This window comes from Falco cherrug, chromosome 4 (assembly GCF_023634085.1).
Source record: "Falco cherrug isolate bFalChe1 chromosome 4, bFalChe1.pri, whole genome shotgun sequence".
Lineage (NCBI taxonomy): Eukaryota > Metazoa > Chordata > Aves > Falconiformes > Falconidae > Falco > Falco cherrug.
This window is the reverse complement of record NC_073700.1, coordinates 100,812,850-100,834,004: the sequence shown is the minus strand read 5'-3', so window position 1 is coordinate 100,834,004 and position 21,155 is coordinate 100,812,850. Positions and strand designations below refer to the sequence as shown.

Below are 21,155 nucleotides of genomic sequence, written 5' to 3'. Positions count from 1 at the left end.
GCATATGTGTGCATATCTGCGTAAGGGCTGTGAGGTCAAGGGTTTCTCTAGGTCAGGCCCAGAGGGGCAATAAGCAGATACCTAGCATAGAGCGAAGAGCCCGGCTAACCTATTTCCCCATAACATTTTCCCATGCTTAGTTCAAGAACTTCCCTGAGACAGATCAAACCATAAATCCACTATAACTAGTTTGAGCAATTTGCTTTATGTGAGTAGGTAAGCAAATCAATACCTGTAACTGATCAATACTTACGCTTAGCCCAGTGTTTAACTAAGGGAAACCATGTTGCTGCTTTTTCCATGTGTGCATAGTCGTCCCAAGGAGCAGGGTACTTGGCAGAAGGGGAATTTGCCTCGTCACAGGTGTCTTAGGTGGAAGAGAAATTCTGTCAGTGGTGCCGTTGCCATTCTGAAAGAATTTGCAAAGGGCCTTTGATACGCTTTACAATTGGTAGAGCTGATTTCTTCAGAGTATCTATAAAATTACTATAACTGGCAATTGGTTACCAGCTCTATGTTGTTTATTTTTCACTGGGCTGTGAATAGAAGGTAGAAGAAAGTTTGCATTTGAAGAGAAAGACAAGAATTACAATGTTACTGGAAATTATATTTTAAGGACAAGTACTTGGCAGGAGAGCTTCTACAGGGGAGGAAAACAAGATGACCCGGCCAGGTCCCTTCTGTTGCTGGTCTTGCACTCCTTGCCTATTAAACTCTTGCATAGAACTGAGAGTAGTTCTGCTTCACCAAATCATTTAAACGTTGAATAGTTTTTCCTGCTTTACTGCAGTGAAATTTTATTCTTTAAATCCTGTGGTAACAGTAACTTTAGAATTAAACTCACTTTCCATGCTGATATGGCAGATTAATGGAGAGACAAATTTCTTCTCAGGAAGAAGTCCTTCAAAGAGTGGTTGCTTTGGCTATGTGTCTGCCCGACGCTTGGTATGGAAGTCTAATTTCTAAACATGTGGTTTATACTTCAAGTATATTTTAATATTTTCTACTTATACTGTTGTTGTTTGATTTCTTTCATGTTATCTGATGTATTTGTCAGGCTGAAGTTTCTTGCCTGCTGCAAGGGAGATGGAAATTTTGTACTTGCAGCACTGTGGCAGGTGTGTGGTACCAGGACAGAGAATAGCCATGCACCCCCCATGTCTGTTTGGTTTTTATATCAGATTTATGGCACAGATAGAAATTTCCAAAAATAGTGCCTGAAGTTGGATTCTTAGTTTCCTATCTGGAGGCCAATCTAGATCACCTAATTAAATCCCTGTCTAGAGTAACCTTTGTTTGTTGTTACTTGTTTTTTGGCAACCAAGCAGGGCTCTGTGCAGATCCACAAATTAAGAAATTTGGAAGGAAATGTGAGCCCAGGTTATAACTCAGACCAGCTGGGCTTGGGCTGGGGCTAGGCATGCCTTTGTGTCTGCTGGCAGAGCAGAGGGTGGACAGGGTGCTGGTGCTTTAGGTGTTGGGCTTTGTATGCCTGGGTTCCAGCGATGGCCAAATCTATGTCCAGAAAGTAATGGTATTATGGGGTGGGGTTTTTCTTCTTGGGGTTGGGCATAATTCATTTTGAAAAACCATCTCTGCTTTTCACACAGTCTGTTCCCTGCTGTTGTACAGATTACAAGGAGTCACGTTCATGCTCTTTTTTCCCCTCTGTTCTTTTAGCGGCATTAAGTAGTTTAAACTAGTCTTTTGCCTTTTGTGGAATTTGTTAAAGGATGTTGGTGAAAACTGTATGGGTTTTGGCATGTGTAATACTGGAATAAATGTTGTGTAGTCTCCTCTGGCTAAACCTCTGCGATGTGGGTTTTATGCACTCGTGGGAGGCTTGTGTCTATAACCCAGCACATCCCTTCCAGCCTTAAGCTGGAAGAAGTGGAAGCACAGAGCTCACATAGCTTTGCTCATCTTGAAATTGTTAGACCAAAACATATATTCTCTCAGAAGCTGTAGTGAGCTGTGTATTTTTGACATCACCTGAGCCACCTTACCGTTCAAGCAGAAGTGCAAGGAGGAAGGATGTTGGTGATCTCACTGCAGCGCTGCCGACCACCTTCAAGTCCGTCGTCACTGGTGCTGGCGTTCTTTCAGATGCTGTTTTGCTGGTTTTGCAATTTCTCAGCCATGCCTCCTGAATCACGAGGCAGGGTGAGTGCAAAGCATGTGAGCTTAAGGAGTGAATTAGTGTGTACTGAGCAACCTTTTCTTAGCCAGGCTGTTACTGCTATTAGAGTTGGTGTAAGGCTAACTTAGCTACGTCTGCAGTTACACTTCAATGTCAGGCATACCAATATCCATGTATTAGGGGTTTGCATCCAGGGGCCTAGTTATACTCTCAAAGTGCTGGGTATTTCTCTTCCAAAGGATAGGTACCTGCTCAGGGGCATCCTGCTTAGCATATAAGCTTGTTAAACTTCAGATGGGAGGAGTGGTTTGTTTTACCCATTTTCTCTTGACCATAACTAGTAATAGCAAAGTGGTAATTAACATTATCCAAAACCCTTGAGAAAATAAATTTTATCATCGCTCACCCTTAAATCATTAAAACATTGTTGACATGCTATTAACCTAGGGACAAACTGCACCTTTAAACTGTGGTGAAATCTGTTTGACCCAGGTTACAAAATTAAAGAAATATATGACTGATAGGCACAGATCTGGAAGGACTATGCAGCCCATCCCTCTGCTCTGAGACATGATCAAGGTCATGTCATTTTGGATATTGTTGCTTCATTGCTTTCATAGCTATTCAATAGTTTCTGACTCCAAAATCTATTGACTGGCTGCTTATTGGATGGGAGATAATTGCATAAGCTAAAGGGGAGAGCATCTGCTAGGCTGGTCTGGCATCCTGTGAGTGTGGTTAGAGCACACACTCTTCCATAGGCATTCAGAGATAGTGTTTAATGTTGTGTATTTATCCTTCACTTTGCAATGACATGGTCAGTTATGGTGAAAGAAGATAGTTTTTAAAAGTGTGAACTAAAACTAGGTTAAGATAGTTTAGATGTTATAAAGGTCAGAATACATAAGCTATACTTGACGGAAATACTGTGGTACTCTAATGTGGCTTCTACTGTTTCTGCATTTTTGTACTATCTACTGAACTAAAATAAGGTTCAGCAAAGGGTGACTAATACTGCAAGAATATTGTAATGAGTATTAATTATTACTTGGCAATTTAAATCAATATTTACAATTATGAAGACAATATGAAGTAGATCAGAAAAAAAATCTTGGAAAAAATCTCCTACAAATGGGGTTGCTTTGTCTGCTATGGCTTGCAGCACTATTAAACAGGCATAATACTCCAAGGCACGTATTATGGGATTCTGCAAGTTTTCCTGACTCTGCACTTAATTTTATTAAATATTATTAAATATCTAATAAAGAAATATTAAGCAATCTTATTGTTCCATTAACACTAGTAGCTTTTTGTACTTGGTACTCTGTCATGAACTAAGCATACACAAAAGGAAAGAAGAGAATTATTCTTTTGCTGTTTGCTGTTACCTGCTATTAGTTGTGATTCTCACTCTAGATCTGTAGAGTCCAGGCAAACTTCTCTGTCACAGTTCCTGTAGGAACAACTATAAAAATCAGCCTGGGAGGGACCTCAGAAGGCCTCTAGTCCAATCCCTTGCTCAAAGCAGGGTCAACAGCATTTTCAGACCAGGTTGCTTGGGGCTTTTTCCAGTCAGGTCTTGAAAACCTCTGAGGACAGAGACTGCAAAACCTCCCAGGGCCTCTGCTGCAGTGCTTAGTTATGCTTGTAGTGAGGTTTGGGGGGGGGGGGGGGGGGTTGGCTTATTACTTTATGACCATTGTGTTTCTTGATCTCTTGCTGTGCACCTCAGCAAAGAGCCTGGCTCCATCTTTTTGCCAGCCTCCTTGTAGATATTGGCAGGTGTCTCAGCCTTTTCTCACAGTGCATGTGCATCAACTTTCCACCCATCCTGTGTCCCATGGCTGGATTTGGTGAAGCTGATCAGTATCCTTGTTATACTGGAGGGCCTAAAACTACACACAATATTCCAGATGCAGCCTAGAGGTAAGGAGAATAAAATAGGCGCAGAGCTTGGTAACTTTTCAGTCCTCAAGAAGTTAAATTACTGTAATTGCTTACAGAGTCTTTCTCATGAGAGCTATACAATTCAGCATTTTCTTTTGTTATCTTCAGTTTAAAATTCTTCTCACCTCCTTATCAATAATTTGCATTTTGGCTGTTTAATGCTTATGTATGTCTTTTCTTTGTGGAGAGTCGTTTTCACTGGTTTGCAGCATCACAGGGCTATTCCTCTTGCCTCTGGTAAATATGGAAGTTGTTAAGTTGTTCCTACAAGTCTTTTATCATATTAAGCAGAGGGGAAACTGTACTCTGGAAATCAATAGCTTTCAGGAAGACTTAAGGGTTGTATTGGATGAGTTACTGAAAATAAGCATTCAGTGGTATATTGTGGCTGTGTGATACAACACAGAAGTCCTGGGATTTATAAACAGGACTATACTAGCATAGAAGCTATTTATCACTACTGCAAACAAGCCTCCGTTATCACCTCCAGCTATAGCAACTAAGAGGTTGCTGAAAAACTGGTCAGAGTCAGAAATGAGGCTTAAAATTTAGGTCAGACCTGAAGTCCTTAAGCTCCGTTCCCTGCAGAGGGTTCAATGCCATGTGCAAAGACCTTGAGGGAAGGTTTGTAGTTCTAGATACAAAGTTAATACAACTTCCCGCCATTATAATCAGTGAGAAAAAATTTCCATTACACTTTTACACAGAATAAAGTATTAGATGTGGAAGGAAGAGGCTTACTGAGTTTTGCAAGTGGGTGTTAATTTGCCACTTCTGTAACTGGCAGGTGCTTACAGATTAAGTTGATACAGTTCTTGCAGTTGTCAGCTCAGGCAAGACCCAAGGAGCTACCTTTGTTGTGACTGTGCACCATTGGGAAAGACTTAATTTTAATATATCTCCATCATAATTTCATATTATAATTAATTTGAGAAAGTCGGAAAGATACCATGTAATGCTACGCTTTCTTTAAGCAGTAAAGCACTTAATGAGCTGCTCTACATGGTAGATACAGGAAAAGCAGAAGATGGAGTTGCTGATAAGAAACATGCCTTCATGTCGTCTTGCATTTAACTATATGGCTATTTACATGCCTGTTCCTCATATATGCAAACATACGTGTACAATTGAGTATGCTAATGGAAAAGCACCAAACCCGTGAGTCTTAACTCCTGGTTTCATTGATTTTCACTTTTAAGTGCTTTTATTTTTTAGAATTGTTTTCCTCAGGTTGTGGTTGAATTGTCACTTGGCGTTAACACATGCAGTGGTAAAATTAAGAGTACTTAGAGGCTGGCTTACCAGGACTGAGCATAACTAGAAAATAACAGTGTTCTAAGCATTTGACATGGCGTTCAGCGAGTGCAAGAAATCGACATTAAAAAGATCAACAGAAAAAAGGAATGCAAAGACTGTTAACCCCCTGATGTTGGCTGTCCTGTAGAAACCATGAAGGAAAGTTGAGAGTGTGTGATTAGGTTATGAGTGTGTGTGAAACGAGCAGTGGTAGCTGCAGAAATGCTGGGTCGTCTCTCATCCTCTCTTGCAGAAGGAAGGTCACAGATTGATTTGCAAGATAGGGTTTGCGAAAGGCAGCAGACGCTTCCTAGCCGCATGGGTAGAATGAAGCTTCACGCCGGGGCACGCAGTGTCCCTGCTCAAAGCAACCCTACTGCACAGAGTGACACGCAAAGTATCTTGTCACCCATGGGCTCTGTGAGCAGGGTTTGAAAATGAAGGTGGGCCACGGTTCTCCTCATGCTGTGCAGAGGCAACTTGGATTTTCTGTGAGGCTGTGGCTTGACCAAAGCCCTGGCACTGCTAGTGGTAAATCCCTTGGCAACTCAACCGGTTTGGCTTTAGTCAAGGTCTGTGGTGTTACTGTGTATATCTGTTAGTTCATGTTTGTGGCTATTTGTTTTACTTGCATATATAAGGTGGTATTGTAGCACTAATTCACAAGATCAGACTGCCATAGACCTTCGAACTGGAGAGTTACCAGTTGTTGGTAACTACAGTCAGTACCCTGCATACTAGAATTTGTGGCTGTGGCTATGAACACACAAAGGAAGTAGCCTGATTTCCAGGCTTGGTATGCAACTGTACTTGTAGTGCAAAAGTATCTGTTATGTTTTATTAAAATGCTTTCAGAAAATTTAATGCTGAAGTGTAGTGAAAACTAAGTAATTGGTTTACAAATAGGCTTTACCACATTGAAGGATTTTTGCTGTTTCTACTGAAAATACTGTCTAATTATATTATGTGTGCTTTACAAAGAAATCTAAATTTAATAAAATGGAAATAGCAAATCTATTGAATTACAGCAGATAAATATTTAGAGCACTTCCTAACAGTAGAATTTTAGAATAAACAACACAATAGCCCCACTACAATAAATTAGTATTAGTTTAAACATACGCTTCGCATACATACTGCATGCACAGGGTACTGTAGCTAAGTGTGCCGCATAAAACGGACCACTGAGTTGGTACAGCCCCACAGTGGGAGAGAGATGTGGTCCTAGGTGCTGCACAGAGCCAGGCCTAGCTTGATAGGGAGCAGGAGTGTGTGATCACTTGTCAAGCACCAGCCACCTATTTTGCAAAACAGAAGCATAAACCTTTCACCAGTAACCCTCGGCTGATAATAAAGAGTGGTTTCTCGAGCCAACTCATTTCTGAACTGTGCCTCTGGTTAGTGTACAGAGGCTTTTAATACCCCTCAGCTGAGCGTTGTTTTTCTTTGTCGTTACGTGTCTAGTAGGTTTGAAAAGTGGATAAATAAGTTTTTAATCTCCTTTTTCTGTATTTTTAATACACTACTTAAAACTGACAAAGAAATGCCTTTTTGATGGAAGGGCAAACTCAGTCCCATAGGTTTGTCATTGAGCCTGTTGGGGCCATCAGGGGAAAGGTGATTTTAAAATGTGCCTTGTCAGTTCCCTTTTTCATTATCAGAAAATACATACTCCCTTTCCCATATGTTGTCCTAGAGAAATATTTTCCCAGTAAAAAAGAACATTTCCTTTCATAGTGAAAGAAACGAAAAATTCTTCAGCCTGAACTTGGCAAAGAATTTCACTGTCTAATGGTGCCACCACACGTTTCTTGCCGAAGTAATAGCTCTTAGGGGAGCCTGATGCTGTCAGGTACTGCGAAATATGTTTTGGTATTAGAAATTATAAAGAAGAAATGAAATATGCAGCTCTTGGGGTTTTTGCATTGCTTGTGATTAATTTCCTGAAATACATGAGTGACTGCATTTGGACTGGTTTTGCCCAGGCTGTGTGTGCCATGGCAGCATGTGAAGCTATTTTAAGAGTTTTTTCTACTCACTGGCCCACTAAAGAAGCTGGGAAATTTGTTTGTTCTTCATATATTTTAAATTAATATATAGCATAAGAATATATATATATGTATGTATAAATAATACGCTAGTATAAGATTCCCAGCATAAAAGAATATTAGCATAAGAATTGCTCAGTTAAAACTAGGAAGGCCTTCAAAAATAAATTACAGTAGTCCCACTTGTACAGAGATTTTGGACAGATTGCCATATAGTCATCAGTAATAGTCATGTGCTTGGGATTTTTTCCAGACTTTGGCAAGCTCTGCAGAAATCAGAGAATAAAAATACGTTTCCTGTTTTCTATGTTCCTCATCAATCCCCTTATAATTACAACAGTGCTCAGAATTTAAGAAAATCATTCTAAAATAAGAGAATTAGGTTGTAATTGGGTGCATCATGAACTGAATTAAGTAGGTTCTGTCTTCTGTACTTTTAAAATGTTTTTACGATAAGGGTAGAAGGCACTTTAATTTGAATGCTATACTTTTATACAGACACTTGTTTAAGTAAATCAGGTTGCAGAAGAGGAATCTGTATTCCAGCATTTAGCTATGGCTTTTTTTTCTGCACTGTTGCTATGGAGAAGTGTATAAATATTTGCATCACAAACTAATTTTACTTCCCTTATAGATGGCATGGAAATACAGACTAAAAGTGGTAAAGAACAGTTATTGTAGGTGGGTTTTATCATGCAGAGTAATGTTTTGGAAAGGGTTCAGACACAGACTAACAGCAAAGGAAAGTTAGAAGGTGCTGTATTAAAGCAATCTGATGTCTTTATGTTATGGACAGAAACTGAATGAAAGTGTCCACTGTATCTGCAGTTTCCTCTTTTCCAGTTTTTTTTTTTGTAGCATTATTAGGTATTAGTCTTTCTAATAGCTCATATGTACTGGGCCATTTGTATAAAATCAAGCACAAGCATAAAAGAAAAGACTTTTCAGAAGCTTATGTCCATCTACCACTGGGTGGATGATACGGAAACTACACAGCTGCTTAGGAGTTGGAAGATGCATAAATTCATATGATCACTTACATTTTTTCAGCCTTTTTTCTTTCCTTGTCTGCCAAATTGCCTCGAAGGAGGCAGTCATGCTGGACACCAGCCTATGGCCTCCTGAATTCCAGCAGTGCTGTGCATCTCCTTACCTTTGCTCTTCACCCTGTCCTTTGGGCTGGTCTCCATCAAGTCTCCTTCCTTTGACTGTTGTCTCTCAGTCTTTTTTTTTTTTTTTTTTTTTAATTAAGTCATGTTATTTCTTAGTCTATCAGGGTGGTTTCCAGCCTTAGAGACAGTGCAAGACCCTTAGCTGACAACCACAGGTTATGCATGAGAAAAGCCTTTGACACAGTTTAAACTCTGCTCTTATTGCCTCTGTAGATTCTGTATTATGAAACATCCTCTTTAACAAGAAGCTTCAAAGAATGGCTCTGGTTTGTCTTACGCAGCAGATATTTTTCACGCCTGGAACTGTTATTCTAGTTTCACATTGAGATCTCTCTGGTGATGTCCTAAGATAATGAAAATAAAAACAATTACACATATCACCATAGCAGTCTGCTACCTCTTTTTTTATATCACAGGATGTTTTCGTTCAATTCAATAGGAAAAGAAAAGGGGGGGGTGGGGGGGGTGGTAATACAGAAATACTGAGTAACTTAACATCCGTGCAATGGGAAACTGGGGGCGGTGTTGTGTTAGTAGTTCCTTGACCTTTTGAGAGCCCTTAAAAATTTAAATATTTAAGACTAAATTACTTTTATGATTTTTCTAAAACGAAAAAAAACCCTCCGTAGTACTGAAGACTTCATAGTGAACTAAAATTTTACATCTGTAAAGCATGTACCTTAAAAATGTGCATAACACTTTGCCAGTAGGTAGATTCTCCCACTGACTAAGCAAATTGCTTTTGTGTCTTCAGAATGAATATCTGTTATATCAAGGAACAATTAATATTTTTTTTTTAAATTCCCTTTGTGTCTGAGATTCTGATATCACAGTCTTTCATTCTGGTGAGCATTTTGCTTATATGAAGTTATCTCAAAGAACTGCGTTTTAATAAATAAATCAATCTGTGATTTGGAGATAAGCAGTCTTATTTCTAGCCTGGTATCCATGCCTTCCTAAACGTAGGAGTGGATTTCCAGGGAAGCCCATCAGCTGTACCTGTCTGTGCTCACTGCCATTGTTTTAGGTAACAGCCAAAGAAGAGATAAAGTGACTGCCGGTCACCCTGCACACAGGCGCGACCAGAAATACAGGGGTCGGGGATTTCCAGGGGCAGCGGTGGCGATGCCAACTCGCACAGTGCATTGTCACGAGCAGTTACTGCCTAGGAGTGGCAGAAGATAGTTCCAACACAACAGTAATTTCCCCCAGCTTTTCATTTTGCTTTTCTTGCAGCAGTTCCCCCCAGTCATGAGTCTGAGGGAGAAGGGGTTTTTTGGTACCTGTTGGGCCCAGTAATTTCAGCATAAGGCATTATTCATCGCAACAAGAATTAACACACAAATTGTGTCACTTGCCGAGTCTTTTGGTGTGAAAAGCAATACCTCTGTTAAAACTGTCTTTTGTAAAAGTCAAGCATAACATGTTGACTTGTGGGGTTTTTCTAACTATCAAAGCAAAAGTTATTTTTTTTGTGTGGTTTTATTATTCAGTTGGGTTCAGAAGTGTCCTGCTTTCAGATTTTGCTGTTTTGTGTAATTCATCATGCTACCACTGCACTTAGTGTACCTTTTCTTTTTTCCCTTCTCTCGCAGCAAATGAAGCTTGCGGCTGAGTCACTGAAGGAGTAAACATGAAGGAATGAGGATGACTAAAGCAGTCACATGTGAATGTGGGCACTTCTTGAGCGTTTGTTTATGATGATGTATAGCTCTCAGAGTGTGCACTCTACCATCTATTGAGTAGGTGGTACCTGCTTATATGATACTTGGTAAATATTCTTTGCCTTATGCTGTAAGAAAAGTATTTTCTCCTGCTCTCTTTGTTTCTTACATGCAACTGTTCATGAAGCTAACACCAAATAAAACACTCCAGCTTATGCAAAGTCTGGTTGAAATCTGCCAGACTCACCGTGCTTCAAGTGATTGAAAACAGATCCTGTGAGCAAGCGTCCAGAAATGACTGGAGTTTTCAACTGCAACTTTGTAAAAGAAAAAAGAAGGTAGACTAGTGTTTAATTCACAGTGTAATGTCTCTTTGGGGTCATTGCCCCTTTTGTTCCTTTATTACAATAGCTAATCAATCCTGTATTATTTCAAAGACTTGCTTATTAGCTGCTGTTTGCACATAGCAAATTAATTTAAATATTTTATACATTGCATAATGAAATACATGATTGTTCCCTGTATGATCTGAGAAAAAGCTGAACATTATATAATGCATACTTTGTAATATTTCTCCCGTGTGCTACTTACCTAAATAAGCCCCTGCTAAAGTCTTTTCAAAAGCTGGGTAAAAAGCATTTTGTAGGAAACAGATTGCTGATCAGTAATGTATGAAGTGTATTTATTTTTTAATTTACATTAGATTTTCCTATCATTTCCCTGGACCTTGAACTGCAGTATTGTATGAATGCATCTTCTGGTTAAATGAACCGCTAGTAACAGATCAATTAAACCTGGCACTTGATACACCAGTACTTGTATATGTAGTGAATATCTGATTTTTTTTTTTCTTGCATTTCACAAAAAGGTAATTTTCCTAATGTTTCATTGTTTTCTGACAGTAATAGGACCAAAATCTACAGTGTTTGCTCCTGTGACCTTGAGACAGTTTATTTTCTCCTGCTGTGACCTTCATCTTTGGTAGATGTAACTTACCTGTATGTGATACTTGCTGGGACTCTGGAAAAATCTGCTGTTACAGTAATATAAGGTATTTGCCTACTTTGCACATTTCAGATTTCTGCCACAGGTCCCCCACAGCAGAGTAGTATAACTAAGCCAAAATAATGTATTCTGTCTGGAATTTAAAATTAGCATTTCTCAAACCCTTCAAGCGTGACCCAGTAAGAAACGACTCTCTTCCCTTGGGAGAGGAGCAAAACTGTGCTACAGCTGCTGTTTCTGTTCTTGCATCTCCCACTGTGCGTCCCACACGCTGCTGCTATTTCAGGGGTATCTCACCGGCTGCTGCCGTTTCACAGCCTGTTCCTGAAGCTGTGGCGGGTTGTGGCTGCACAAGCTCTGCCCTGAGCAGCCAGCAGAGATCTCCGAGGGGAGCGCATCTCCCTTCCTGTAGCACTGCAGAGATCCCAAAACAGAAGCTTTTTTTGAGGAGAGGACCAGCATGTTCTCCATGAAAGCTCCCCAGCTTTGCATTTTTCTTGCCCGCTTTGATCTAAAGTAGCTCATGTTTGCTCAAGCAGCTCGTGCTGCCTAGTCAGTGCTTTTGAGTGAACAGTTCAGGAGAAGAAAAATCTGTGGGATGGGTTCCTTGCGGAGTATGTTCTTGCAAACTTGTCATAGCCGTTTTGAAGGGATTCTGCTGGTCTGCTAATTTGTGCTGGTTTGTGAGCGTAAAGTTGGTGTGGTTTGCTGATGGCAACTGTATCAGGTGTCTGGAATAATTTTATAAGATGGATTAGAAAAGGAATCAAGTAGTGTCTCAACTGTGATCATGTGGAACAAAAAAAAGTAGATTTCTGCAAAACAGACTTTGTGGTTGTCCTCGTGGTCCTTTCATTCTCCTGTTTTCTGTAGACTAACAGGAAAACATCTAGTAAGGGTTTAAGTACCCGGTGACGTAACTTATCTTAGCTGTTGCCCTTGCCTTGAGCAGATCCTTTTACTTCTGCTTAGTTTCCTTATCTATAAATGGAGATAATACTGTTCTTTAGGTGGATTCTCCACCTAAAGCTAGTAGGTATGGAGGAGTTGTCATCCTCTATAGTGTGAGTGAAGAAGTATGAGAATCCTTTTGTTTTGTAGGGATTAGTTTGTTCTAGATATTGGGGGAATTCTTGTTTTAGCGTCACAGATGCTGCACATGTCAAGTCATGACAGAGTGTTTCTGCCCTGAAGAGCACATGCTTTAGCTTGCTGAGAACTGTTACCTGTATACGGCAAGTAATAGTTTGTCTCTGAACTGAAATTTAACTCCTGTTCCTCTGTATGTGCTGCTCTTTGTCCTTTTACTGGGGGGGATTTGCTGTGTTTCATACTGTTTAATATTGGTTTGACACTGGATTTTGGTTTGTCCTTTTGTGTTTTGCATTAATGATGTCACCTGCTTTCTCATTTGAGAGCAAAATTGTTTCTGTCTATGCTTCTGAATGTCTTTGTTTTCTTTCTGCTTTCAGTGTGTCTATACAAATTGTGGGATGCTAGGGATGAAACTTACTGGCAGATGAAAATACTCGAATGAATAAATAAGATATTTACCAGTAACTGCCATTCATAAGCTATGTAATCTGTATGTCTGTTCCTAGTCCAGCTAAGTGTCCCCAAGGCACAGGGGAGTGGTGACTTCACTCATCCACTGTGCTCAGGCCGTGCCCCGGTGCAGAGCTGACATATGAGGCCATGGGTCTGGTTTTCTCAACATGCAGCAGGGAAGGGCACAGTGGGCTACAAGGGAAAGCGCACTGAACTGAGACAGAGCCACCTAGGTCAGAGGCATCTGGTTCCTGGTAAGCATCTGCCATCTTCTTCCTTGAGGTCACTGAGCAGTTTGCGTACAGTGATAGCTGAAGCTGCAGCTCAGGCCCTTTAGGCAAAGAGTGGTGGGTTCCTGCTGGGATTCTGGAAAGCATGAATGGGCTCCGAGCTGCTGCCTCAGGACTGGGCACGATGCAGTTTACATTCTGCCTGTGCCCCCATCATGAGCAGCAAGTCCCATCCTTGGAGGTTCCTGGCACAGTCAGTGACCCTTCCACCCCACATGGGCAGCCTTGGCTCTGGCCCTTTCATCAGGAGTGCAGACAGACAGACTTGGGGGTGCGGCAGTTCTTCCACTGCCTGGGTCTAAGAAATGAAGTAAGTTCATCTCTGGTCTCCAGCTTAGGGAGAAGCCTAGGATGAGTGTGGAAGGAGCCTGTTTGGGAAGGTGACTATGCAGGAGTAACCTGTACCTATCTATCTATAAGGCTTGAATTTTACACATCTCCTTAGCAGCAGCAATAACAACCAAGAAAGCTGGTTTTAAGGAAAAAATTACTGGTGGTACAAGTTCTGTCATCAGGTATGTTGGGAGCCACAGGTCTAATTGTGTGGCCCAGAGGGATCTGCTGCCTCAAGAGCTCTGCTGTACTTGCCAGACTGCAGCACCTCCTGTGAATCTGAGGACAGCAGAAGAGGAAAACACTGGAATCACTACATGAGGAAAGGTTTCTCTGTAAGCAGGCAAGCCATTCTGGATATTTTAGCCTACCTAGACTTGAGGGAACCAGTCTCAAATCTCCTTCTGAGAGACTTGCACCAATTTGAGAGTTTATTTCCTTATTTGAATAAGCAAAGCCAGTGGGAACCATGCCTACTACCACAGCGTACTTTTGCTAGCCTAAGTTCTCCTGTGCCTCATCCAAGTGTTGGAGGGGTAAGTGCCTGGTGACTCACCTGCCAGCCCTGAAGATTGATGCCCTCAGAGAGGAGGAATCTCTCTGCACCCCACTGCTTCACATTAAACACAGTGGTGATGGCATCTGTCATCGCTGGTGTGATGAGGGCGATCCTGGCTGTGGGGTAAGAGGGCTCATCAGCCTTTCCTCCTAGCTCCCATCCCAGGCCTTGGGCCTTTGAGCTCAGTGGATGTGGCACACAAGAGCCCCAGAAAGAAAAACAGATTTTTCCCCCCACCCTGTATTTCCCAAGAGAGAGTAGCAAGAGGGAGGAAATAGGAAGATGTTACACAAGGGTTTGCCGAACTTAATTACTAAGGAGATCTGACACGACATGTCTGAGAGCCTAGTGAAGTCCTTACAAAAACCCCATGCTTTTCAGGTCCTCTGCAGTATCAAGTATACTTACATTTTTCATACAAGGTAATTCTTCTACCATCTAAGAAAGTAAATATTTATATTTTTTTTATTCCCCTAGCATAACAGACTTTACTCTGTCACTAATTCAGGGTTCCTGACTTCTAGAAATTGATGTCATTTGTAATACATGCAGATAGTCCAAACTGATTCAACCTGTTACGAGCTAAAAAAAAAACAAAACAAACCAAAAAACCCAAAACCCAGAACTTTTACTTCAAGGAGGGAGCCAGCTAAGAGCTACAAAGGAGGGCAATCCTCAGGAGAAGGGCAATCCAGCTGTCCCTTGAAACGCTGTACCTACATGACTTCGGTGAGGGAACCTCGCTGGCTTCAGGCAAGAGGCAGCTAAGCGAGTCAGCTGCGCTTTCCCAAGTGCAGTCACATCAAGGTGTTATTACTCAAACACCTTTTACTGAAAGCAAGTCATAATCTGGAATTAGCAACAGACAGAGCTCTACTGATTCATCCACATCAACTGAACCATGAGAAAGGCTGTCAGCTCGGTTTGGCTGTCTCCGATGTTTGGGACATTCCAGTTTGCCCCATTCTCTATTGCCAGCCATCTACCTTGGGATTTCTCTGTAACCGGCTACCATGTGTCTTTATTTGCTAATGAAAAATTCATCAAAAGAAGAAAACTGACCCGCGTATACCAGCTACTGAGATGTTACTGCTTGGCCTTGTCATCTTAAGGCTACAGTACAAGACTTGCTACACCTTTCCTTGCTCGGGCATGGTCACAGCCCCGCAAGTTCCTTGGCTGCTCCTTGCCTGCTGCCGCCTCCACCCCACTTTGCATTAACCAGAGCTGGGAAGCTCACCAGCAAGGGCAAGGTCCCAGCTACAAAAGCCTGTGGGTACAGCTTCACGCAACTAGCCAATCATAAAGCAATCACACATTAATTGCATACAATTACAAAACCTGTTAAATGCCAGTAATCCCTCCAAGCATGCCAAACACCCTGTGTCCATCCCATCTCTGCCTGGGTTACAGTTCGTGTTTCACAAGCAGTTCAATCACGGGCGCTGTGTTAAGGCACTGCAGGCGAGCAGGCTGTGCCAAGCTGCTCCAGCCACAGGTCACCACAGACATCGCTACGGCTGAACCGGTAACACGCATGAGAAGACACCAGAAGCCGTGAGAAGACACCAGAAGCCACCCGCTCCCCAGCAATCCAGCGCACCATGCTGCAGCGCATGCCCGCAGAACACGTTCCAGCAGTGCTGGCTGGCTGCCCCCTCCCTCCCGCATCGTTTTTCACAGTACCTCGGGAAACAGCGATAAGCAGCACTGCTCCCCCACCTAGGGCACAGCGGTTTGTAAGTGACCACAGCGGGAGCACACGCCTGAATCTGAGCTTAAGTATATCAGTTCTCTCCATTGTGCACTGACATACTTAATTTTACGTTCACAGCAGATGTTTTCCAGCACATGGCAGTCTAAACATTGCTCTGTGGGGCAGAGTTGTGAAATGTTCACTGTGAAGCAGTTGCAGTAACTGGAATTAACTCCTGGGATCCTGTTACACGTGACAGTAGAAACAGAGCAGAGCCTGCGTGCAGAGCTCTGTCTTACCCTGGGGTTTTAGATCTTGTGTGGTTTGGGTGACAATAGCCTTGACTTCAGGCACCCGTCTCTTTGCACAGAGCCCGCATGCCCTGCTACTCGCTTTTGATATGCATCAGTGCTGATGCCGACATTGGGTTTTTGACTATTGCTCATTTTACATTGCAAAGACGACTAGTACTGAGTTAGGTTTGGACTAAAAACATTCAGTCTGTACTGGTGAAACTTCCACTCACATACACCTTCACGAGGGAAAGGCCCTCACTAGTTCACACACCACCTATGCAGATTTGGCAGACTGGTATATGACCGATGATTTCATCTAACAAGAACCACCCAACGCAAGCAAAGCACCTTACCTTCCCAAGAGTTACCGCAGGGGCGGGTGAAGGATCCCTCCCGTGACTGCAACAGACACCCCTGGCCGCAATAAGGCCCATCTGACTGACTCAGCACACACAGAGCAAATATTTTAACTGAGATTTTGAAGCCTGTTGTGTTCTGAATTCCAGAGCTGCCAGGCACAAGCTGCCAGAACAGCACCAGGATCACGAAGAGGGTAAGCCAGACAAGGTATCAAAAGCGTTTGCTAGCTGAACAGCAGCTTCCAAAGCTCACTAAACCGTCTGAAGCATCCTGAAGTTCTGCCTAAGCCGCAGCTACCCCAACCTTTAAACAAAAAGCTATTTTAGCAGGTGCCAACCATGACAACCTTTAAACCCAAATCAACAAGTTCCATCTAAGTGAGAAAATAACTGAAAGTTTGCAAATTAACATGCATCCACACATGAAGCTGTATTTTTTCAAGGCAACACACCGACATTTCCACTGCTTTCTATTTTAATTTGTTACTCTTATGTGAACTCACTCCCCACAAGTGTGTCTCTGGAAGGTCTGACCTCTGATGTGCTGCAGCCTGGGGACTCGGCCAGGAGCTTGCGTCGCCCTCACACAGGGAACACCAGGAGAAACAAACTGCATTGACATGCAAATCATCGGTTATGCATCAATCAAGGTATCACTTTTATTAACTGGATTTAATCCATTTCTGTCGCACACCATGAATGTTTATACAATGAAAAAGCCAAACATTGCTGGAAGCAGTAAGATCTGCTGATATTTCTGTACCCTCTTAACACACACACACAGATTCTTTCTTGGTGAGAAATTTTTATATTTCTGTTCATTAATTCTGCTTATTTAGACTGCTACTCTTAAAATTCTGTGTCAAGATTGTCACATCTTAAATACAGATTAAGTTGCTAGAGGTACATTATTTTTATATATATATTTATATACACACATACAGAAAAATACAAGACTAACTGGTTTTCCACAATATTTAATTTATACGCTACTGTAACTATATGCAACTTTTAAAGACACGTTAAGGGGTACAAGAAACTGTTTACTTGCTCTAAATAGTTTGGTCCAATATTATCGTAATGTAGTGGTTATTCTCGCCCTTCCTTTTACGTGACAACATAATACAACATACACCACATGCACAATCATTCACCTATCAACAAATGGATAAAGGACACCACTCAGACTAACATTTGTACACCCAAAGGTTCAACCAGCCACACACAACTATAAGGCTATAATACAACTATGCAGCATAAATGGTCAACACTGCTGTTCTAAAGTGAGCACCATATATACAGTTGTATATAAAAACATTGGAAACAAAATACACTTGGGGTTAGTTAAAAGGTGCCATTCCAAGGCTGTACATAATATCAGGAAAGAGTATTTACAATACTTGGAAAAAAGCTGCAACAAATAAGTTTATTGCCAATGCCCTTTATAAACTTGTCTCCTACTTGGATGTTACGCTCACAGTCTGTGAACCACACATCTCTTTTCTGGCCCTTGGTAAGATCCCTGCTCAAAAATGTCAAGCAAATATGTTCTATGGCTTCACCCACACGTCTACTCTTGTAGCTTTTGATTTAAAATACCACACTGACTAAACTGCAACTAGAGTTTAAAACTTTAACACTTATCCTTTGCCTTGTGTAGGAAGCAGAATGTAAAATCCCTGGCAAGGCTAGCCAGGGAGGATACCCCATGCAATTTAGACGCTTAGTAAAGTCTTGTACTAAGCAAGAAGAGCTGTCATGAGCTGTAGAAATTATGACCAAGCATAACGCCGTTCTTTGGTGCTCTGCTCACTCTGCGGTGGACACGAAATGCGTTGTATTCGACCATTCTGCAAGCGTTACAAGATGCTCAACGGTGTAAACTCCTCTCAGACATCCAATGTCTGTCTGCCCAGGGCGCTGCTACATAACACCACCAGTTTCACTAGCATTGCTTAGAAGACCCAGTGCACAGCATGAAAAAATAAAACATTCTTGCCCTTCCCAAAACTAGGAATCTGCAATATATTTTATTCTAGATAATAAAATTCCACAAAGTTAATTCATCTGGTCAAAAGTATCCTTTTGTACAGAAATACTCTAAATCAGGACCTTGCCATGGCAATAGGAAACCTGACAGAAAGGCTAAGAGCTGTAAAATAAATACTTTCCTATATGCTATTTTAAATGGACTTTATGAAAAAGCATTATTACCGAGGGGAAATAAGTGGTGTACATGTGGGGAACAGCAATATTTTAAGTCTTAAAAAGAGTAATAGTGAGAAAAATGCAAGTGACAATAACGATTTCAATTTGAATCCAATTACCTAAAGGTTTTCCATCCCTTATTGCCTTTTGAAACCTCAGGGAGGGGAGGAGAGGATAGGGGAGAAGGTTTACAAGGTAAAAACCTAAAATATTAAGTGTCATGATATACTAATAACAAAAGTAATTCATACAAATACTTTATTTTCAGTTAGCATGTAAAAACTCAGAAGTAGACTTAATTTACCTTTGTTATATTAAAAACGAAGATTGTCTGCTTGTAATATTAACATATTTCTATGGGAGAAAGCTGCCTTACAAATCTACTTACCTTTTTTTTATTTTTTTATTTTTAAGGAACTGCCTCTAGCAAAACAAGATCTTTTCAGTTTGATTTTTGAGCCACAACTTAATCCATATCATAGCTTAAGACAAATAGGTGTGGGTTTAAAATCGTATTTCAAGATCACTAATTTTCAGTGCATCTTTGCTTTGTACAAGCCTTGGAACATCTGAAAGCTCCCTGAAGAGTTTTCAGCATCAAAACATTATTGCTTTGGTTCTGTTTCAGACACGTAGAAGTATGCCACATATCACGTATTTTAGTTATCACAGAAGGTCGGAACAAGAATTAACATTTCACAAGCAAACAAAAGCTTCTCTCTCTAGTTTAAGTGCAGAACATGAACTTCTAAGTGCTCCATTTACATTAGGATCCAGATATTTATTTTAATTTAATCCAGATCTTTCATAGTAAAATTATAAATGTAAAAATTACACAATAAAATATTCTGTTTTATTGAAAAAGAAAAACATATCTGCTAGCAGCATGCAAAGACCATGCATTGTCATACCATCAAGCAAACACAAAATTAAAGTGTAATAAATAACTGCTCAAAGCCCACTTAAAAATCTAAAAACAACAAAAGGGGGTCCGTGACAAGGTGTTCACAGCTCTGAACAGGAAGAATGATGCTGTCAAGTAGATAGAGTTATTAGAGTCAGGTCATTGTCAAATGACATGACAACAACTGGTTTGACTGGAGGTACACAGCAGCCCCTCCTTTGGGTTCCGCTGAATATTCACAGATATCATCTTTTCGCAGAGAGGTAGTTGTAGCACATTATTTTTCAAGTTCCTGTTCTTTATCCGTTCCAATTCGTTTGCTGTGTCTGACATTTGGTCAGAAAAAAATTTTAGGTTGCCCAACGATGAAGCCTGGTTCACGCTTCCGCTGGAACTTATACACATTTTCCACGTTGATTTCTCCTGTACTTTTACACTGGAAAAGGACAGATTGTTTTGAGGATCAATAATGTATTTAGTGCTGCCGTGAATCTGTGAGCCTAGGCAAAGGCTCATTAATTTCAGGCTTTCAACCAGTTCCCCTGCGCTTCTGGACGATAGCTGCATTGAGTTTCCAGATCCAGCGCATCTCCGAGTGGAGCCTGAAGTGTTGTTGGTGCTACCGCTGGAGCTACCGGAGGGACTCCCCCCACCTTTGTTGTTATCACTTGGGCTCGTTTTGTCTACCCCTCCATTCCCATTACTTGGTTTGCTTTGTCCACCACCATCTCCTTGACTGCCAGGTGGCCCTTCGCTACTATCCCGTCTATGCCAGGAGTAAGTAAACCCACTATCTTTGTCTAGGCGTCTCCTACTTTCTGAGTCGTCATCACTTGTTTCTGAGCTACTGCAACTGGAGCCCCGTCCCTGGCTTTTCCTCCTGTGATAGCGTTTATGCACTGTGCTAGGTGAAGCAATATTCATTTTTAACCTGCTGAGCTTTGGGGGCAAGTTCTCATCCATGTCAAACTCATCATCTGACTCGCCCTCCTCAAATATTTGATTGAGGACTGGTGCACTCTTTCTTGAAGTAAGACGATTTGTAACTGACGGCTTACGGCGCAGAACAACTTGAGTAGAAAGAGAAATAGGTTTCTTATCTTCTTCATCCTCCTCTTCATCTTCTTCTACTCTGAACAAGCACTTCCGCCCACTTGTAGTGGGTTTCAAGCTCACCGACGGGACTGCTGAAAGTGCCGGTCCAGCTAATTCAGGGATATCCTCCTTCTTTGCTGAATCGCCAAGGGCCTTGCTTCGGTGGCCATTGAGAACGTTCTCAGCCGTGCGAGCTGGTGACTGAGGAACAGTTGCATGGGAAAGAGGAGAAGCTGTAAGGTCATCCTCCAGATCCTGGGGTACATCGATTTTTGTTGGCCACGATTGCCTACATAAAAATTACAAAGAATAAAAGAAAAGTCAGTGCTTGAGAAGCATTTCAGAACATTAGAAAATGTAAGATCTGCACAAGAGAACCACAAACGCTGCCACACAAATCGGCCTGCTGAGTGGCATGTTTGTAAATAACAGCTCTGAGTAACTGAGGAAAAGAAAACATTCTCAGAGAACCTGCATTCCTTTAGGATGTTATTTGAAAGGAACACTGTATATACAAAACAGTTTAGAAATGATGTTGGTTACTGTCTAATGAAGTCTTAAGATTCCACTGCTCTCAGAAAACGAACTAAGCAAT

General features: G+C 41.4%; 2 protein-coding genes and 1 long non-coding RNA gene across 6 annotated transcripts in view; 2 read left to right on the top strand and 1 right to left on the bottom strand.

Moving 5' to 3' along the window:
- Window positions 1-11,079, top strand: part of ANO10 (anoctamin 10) — a 128,251-nt gene extending 117,172 nt beyond the window's left edge. For all 3 annotated transcript variants that reach the window (XM_055707296.1, XM_055707295.1, XM_014285511.3), the window contains one exon: window positions 10,199-11,079. In XM_055707296.1, the coding sequence (XP_055563271.1) occupies window positions 10,199-10,234 (36 nt within the window). In that variant the 3' untranslated portion in view covers window positions 10,235-11,079. The remainder of the gene's footprint in view (window positions 1-10,198) is intronic.
- A 2,923-nt stretch (window positions 11,080-14,002) lies between these two features.
- On the top strand, window positions 14,003-17,148 carry LOC129735865 (uncharacterized). The gene is made up of 2 exons (XR_008731750.1): window positions 14,003-14,120; window positions 15,416-17,148. It is a non-coding gene; the product is annotated as an uncharacterized LOC129735865 (long non-coding RNA).
- The window catches only part of SNRK (SNF related kinase), a 42,241-nt gene continuing 38,073 nt past the window's right edge, over window positions 16,988-21,155 (bottom strand). For both annotated transcript variants that reach the window (XM_055707294.1, XM_005445862.4), the window contains exon 7: window positions 16,988-20,849. In XM_055707294.1, coding sequence (XP_055563269.1) covers window positions 19,631-20,849 — 1,219 coding nt within the window. In that variant the 3' untranslated portion in view covers window positions 16,988-19,630. The remainder of the gene's footprint in view (window positions 20,850-21,155) is intronic.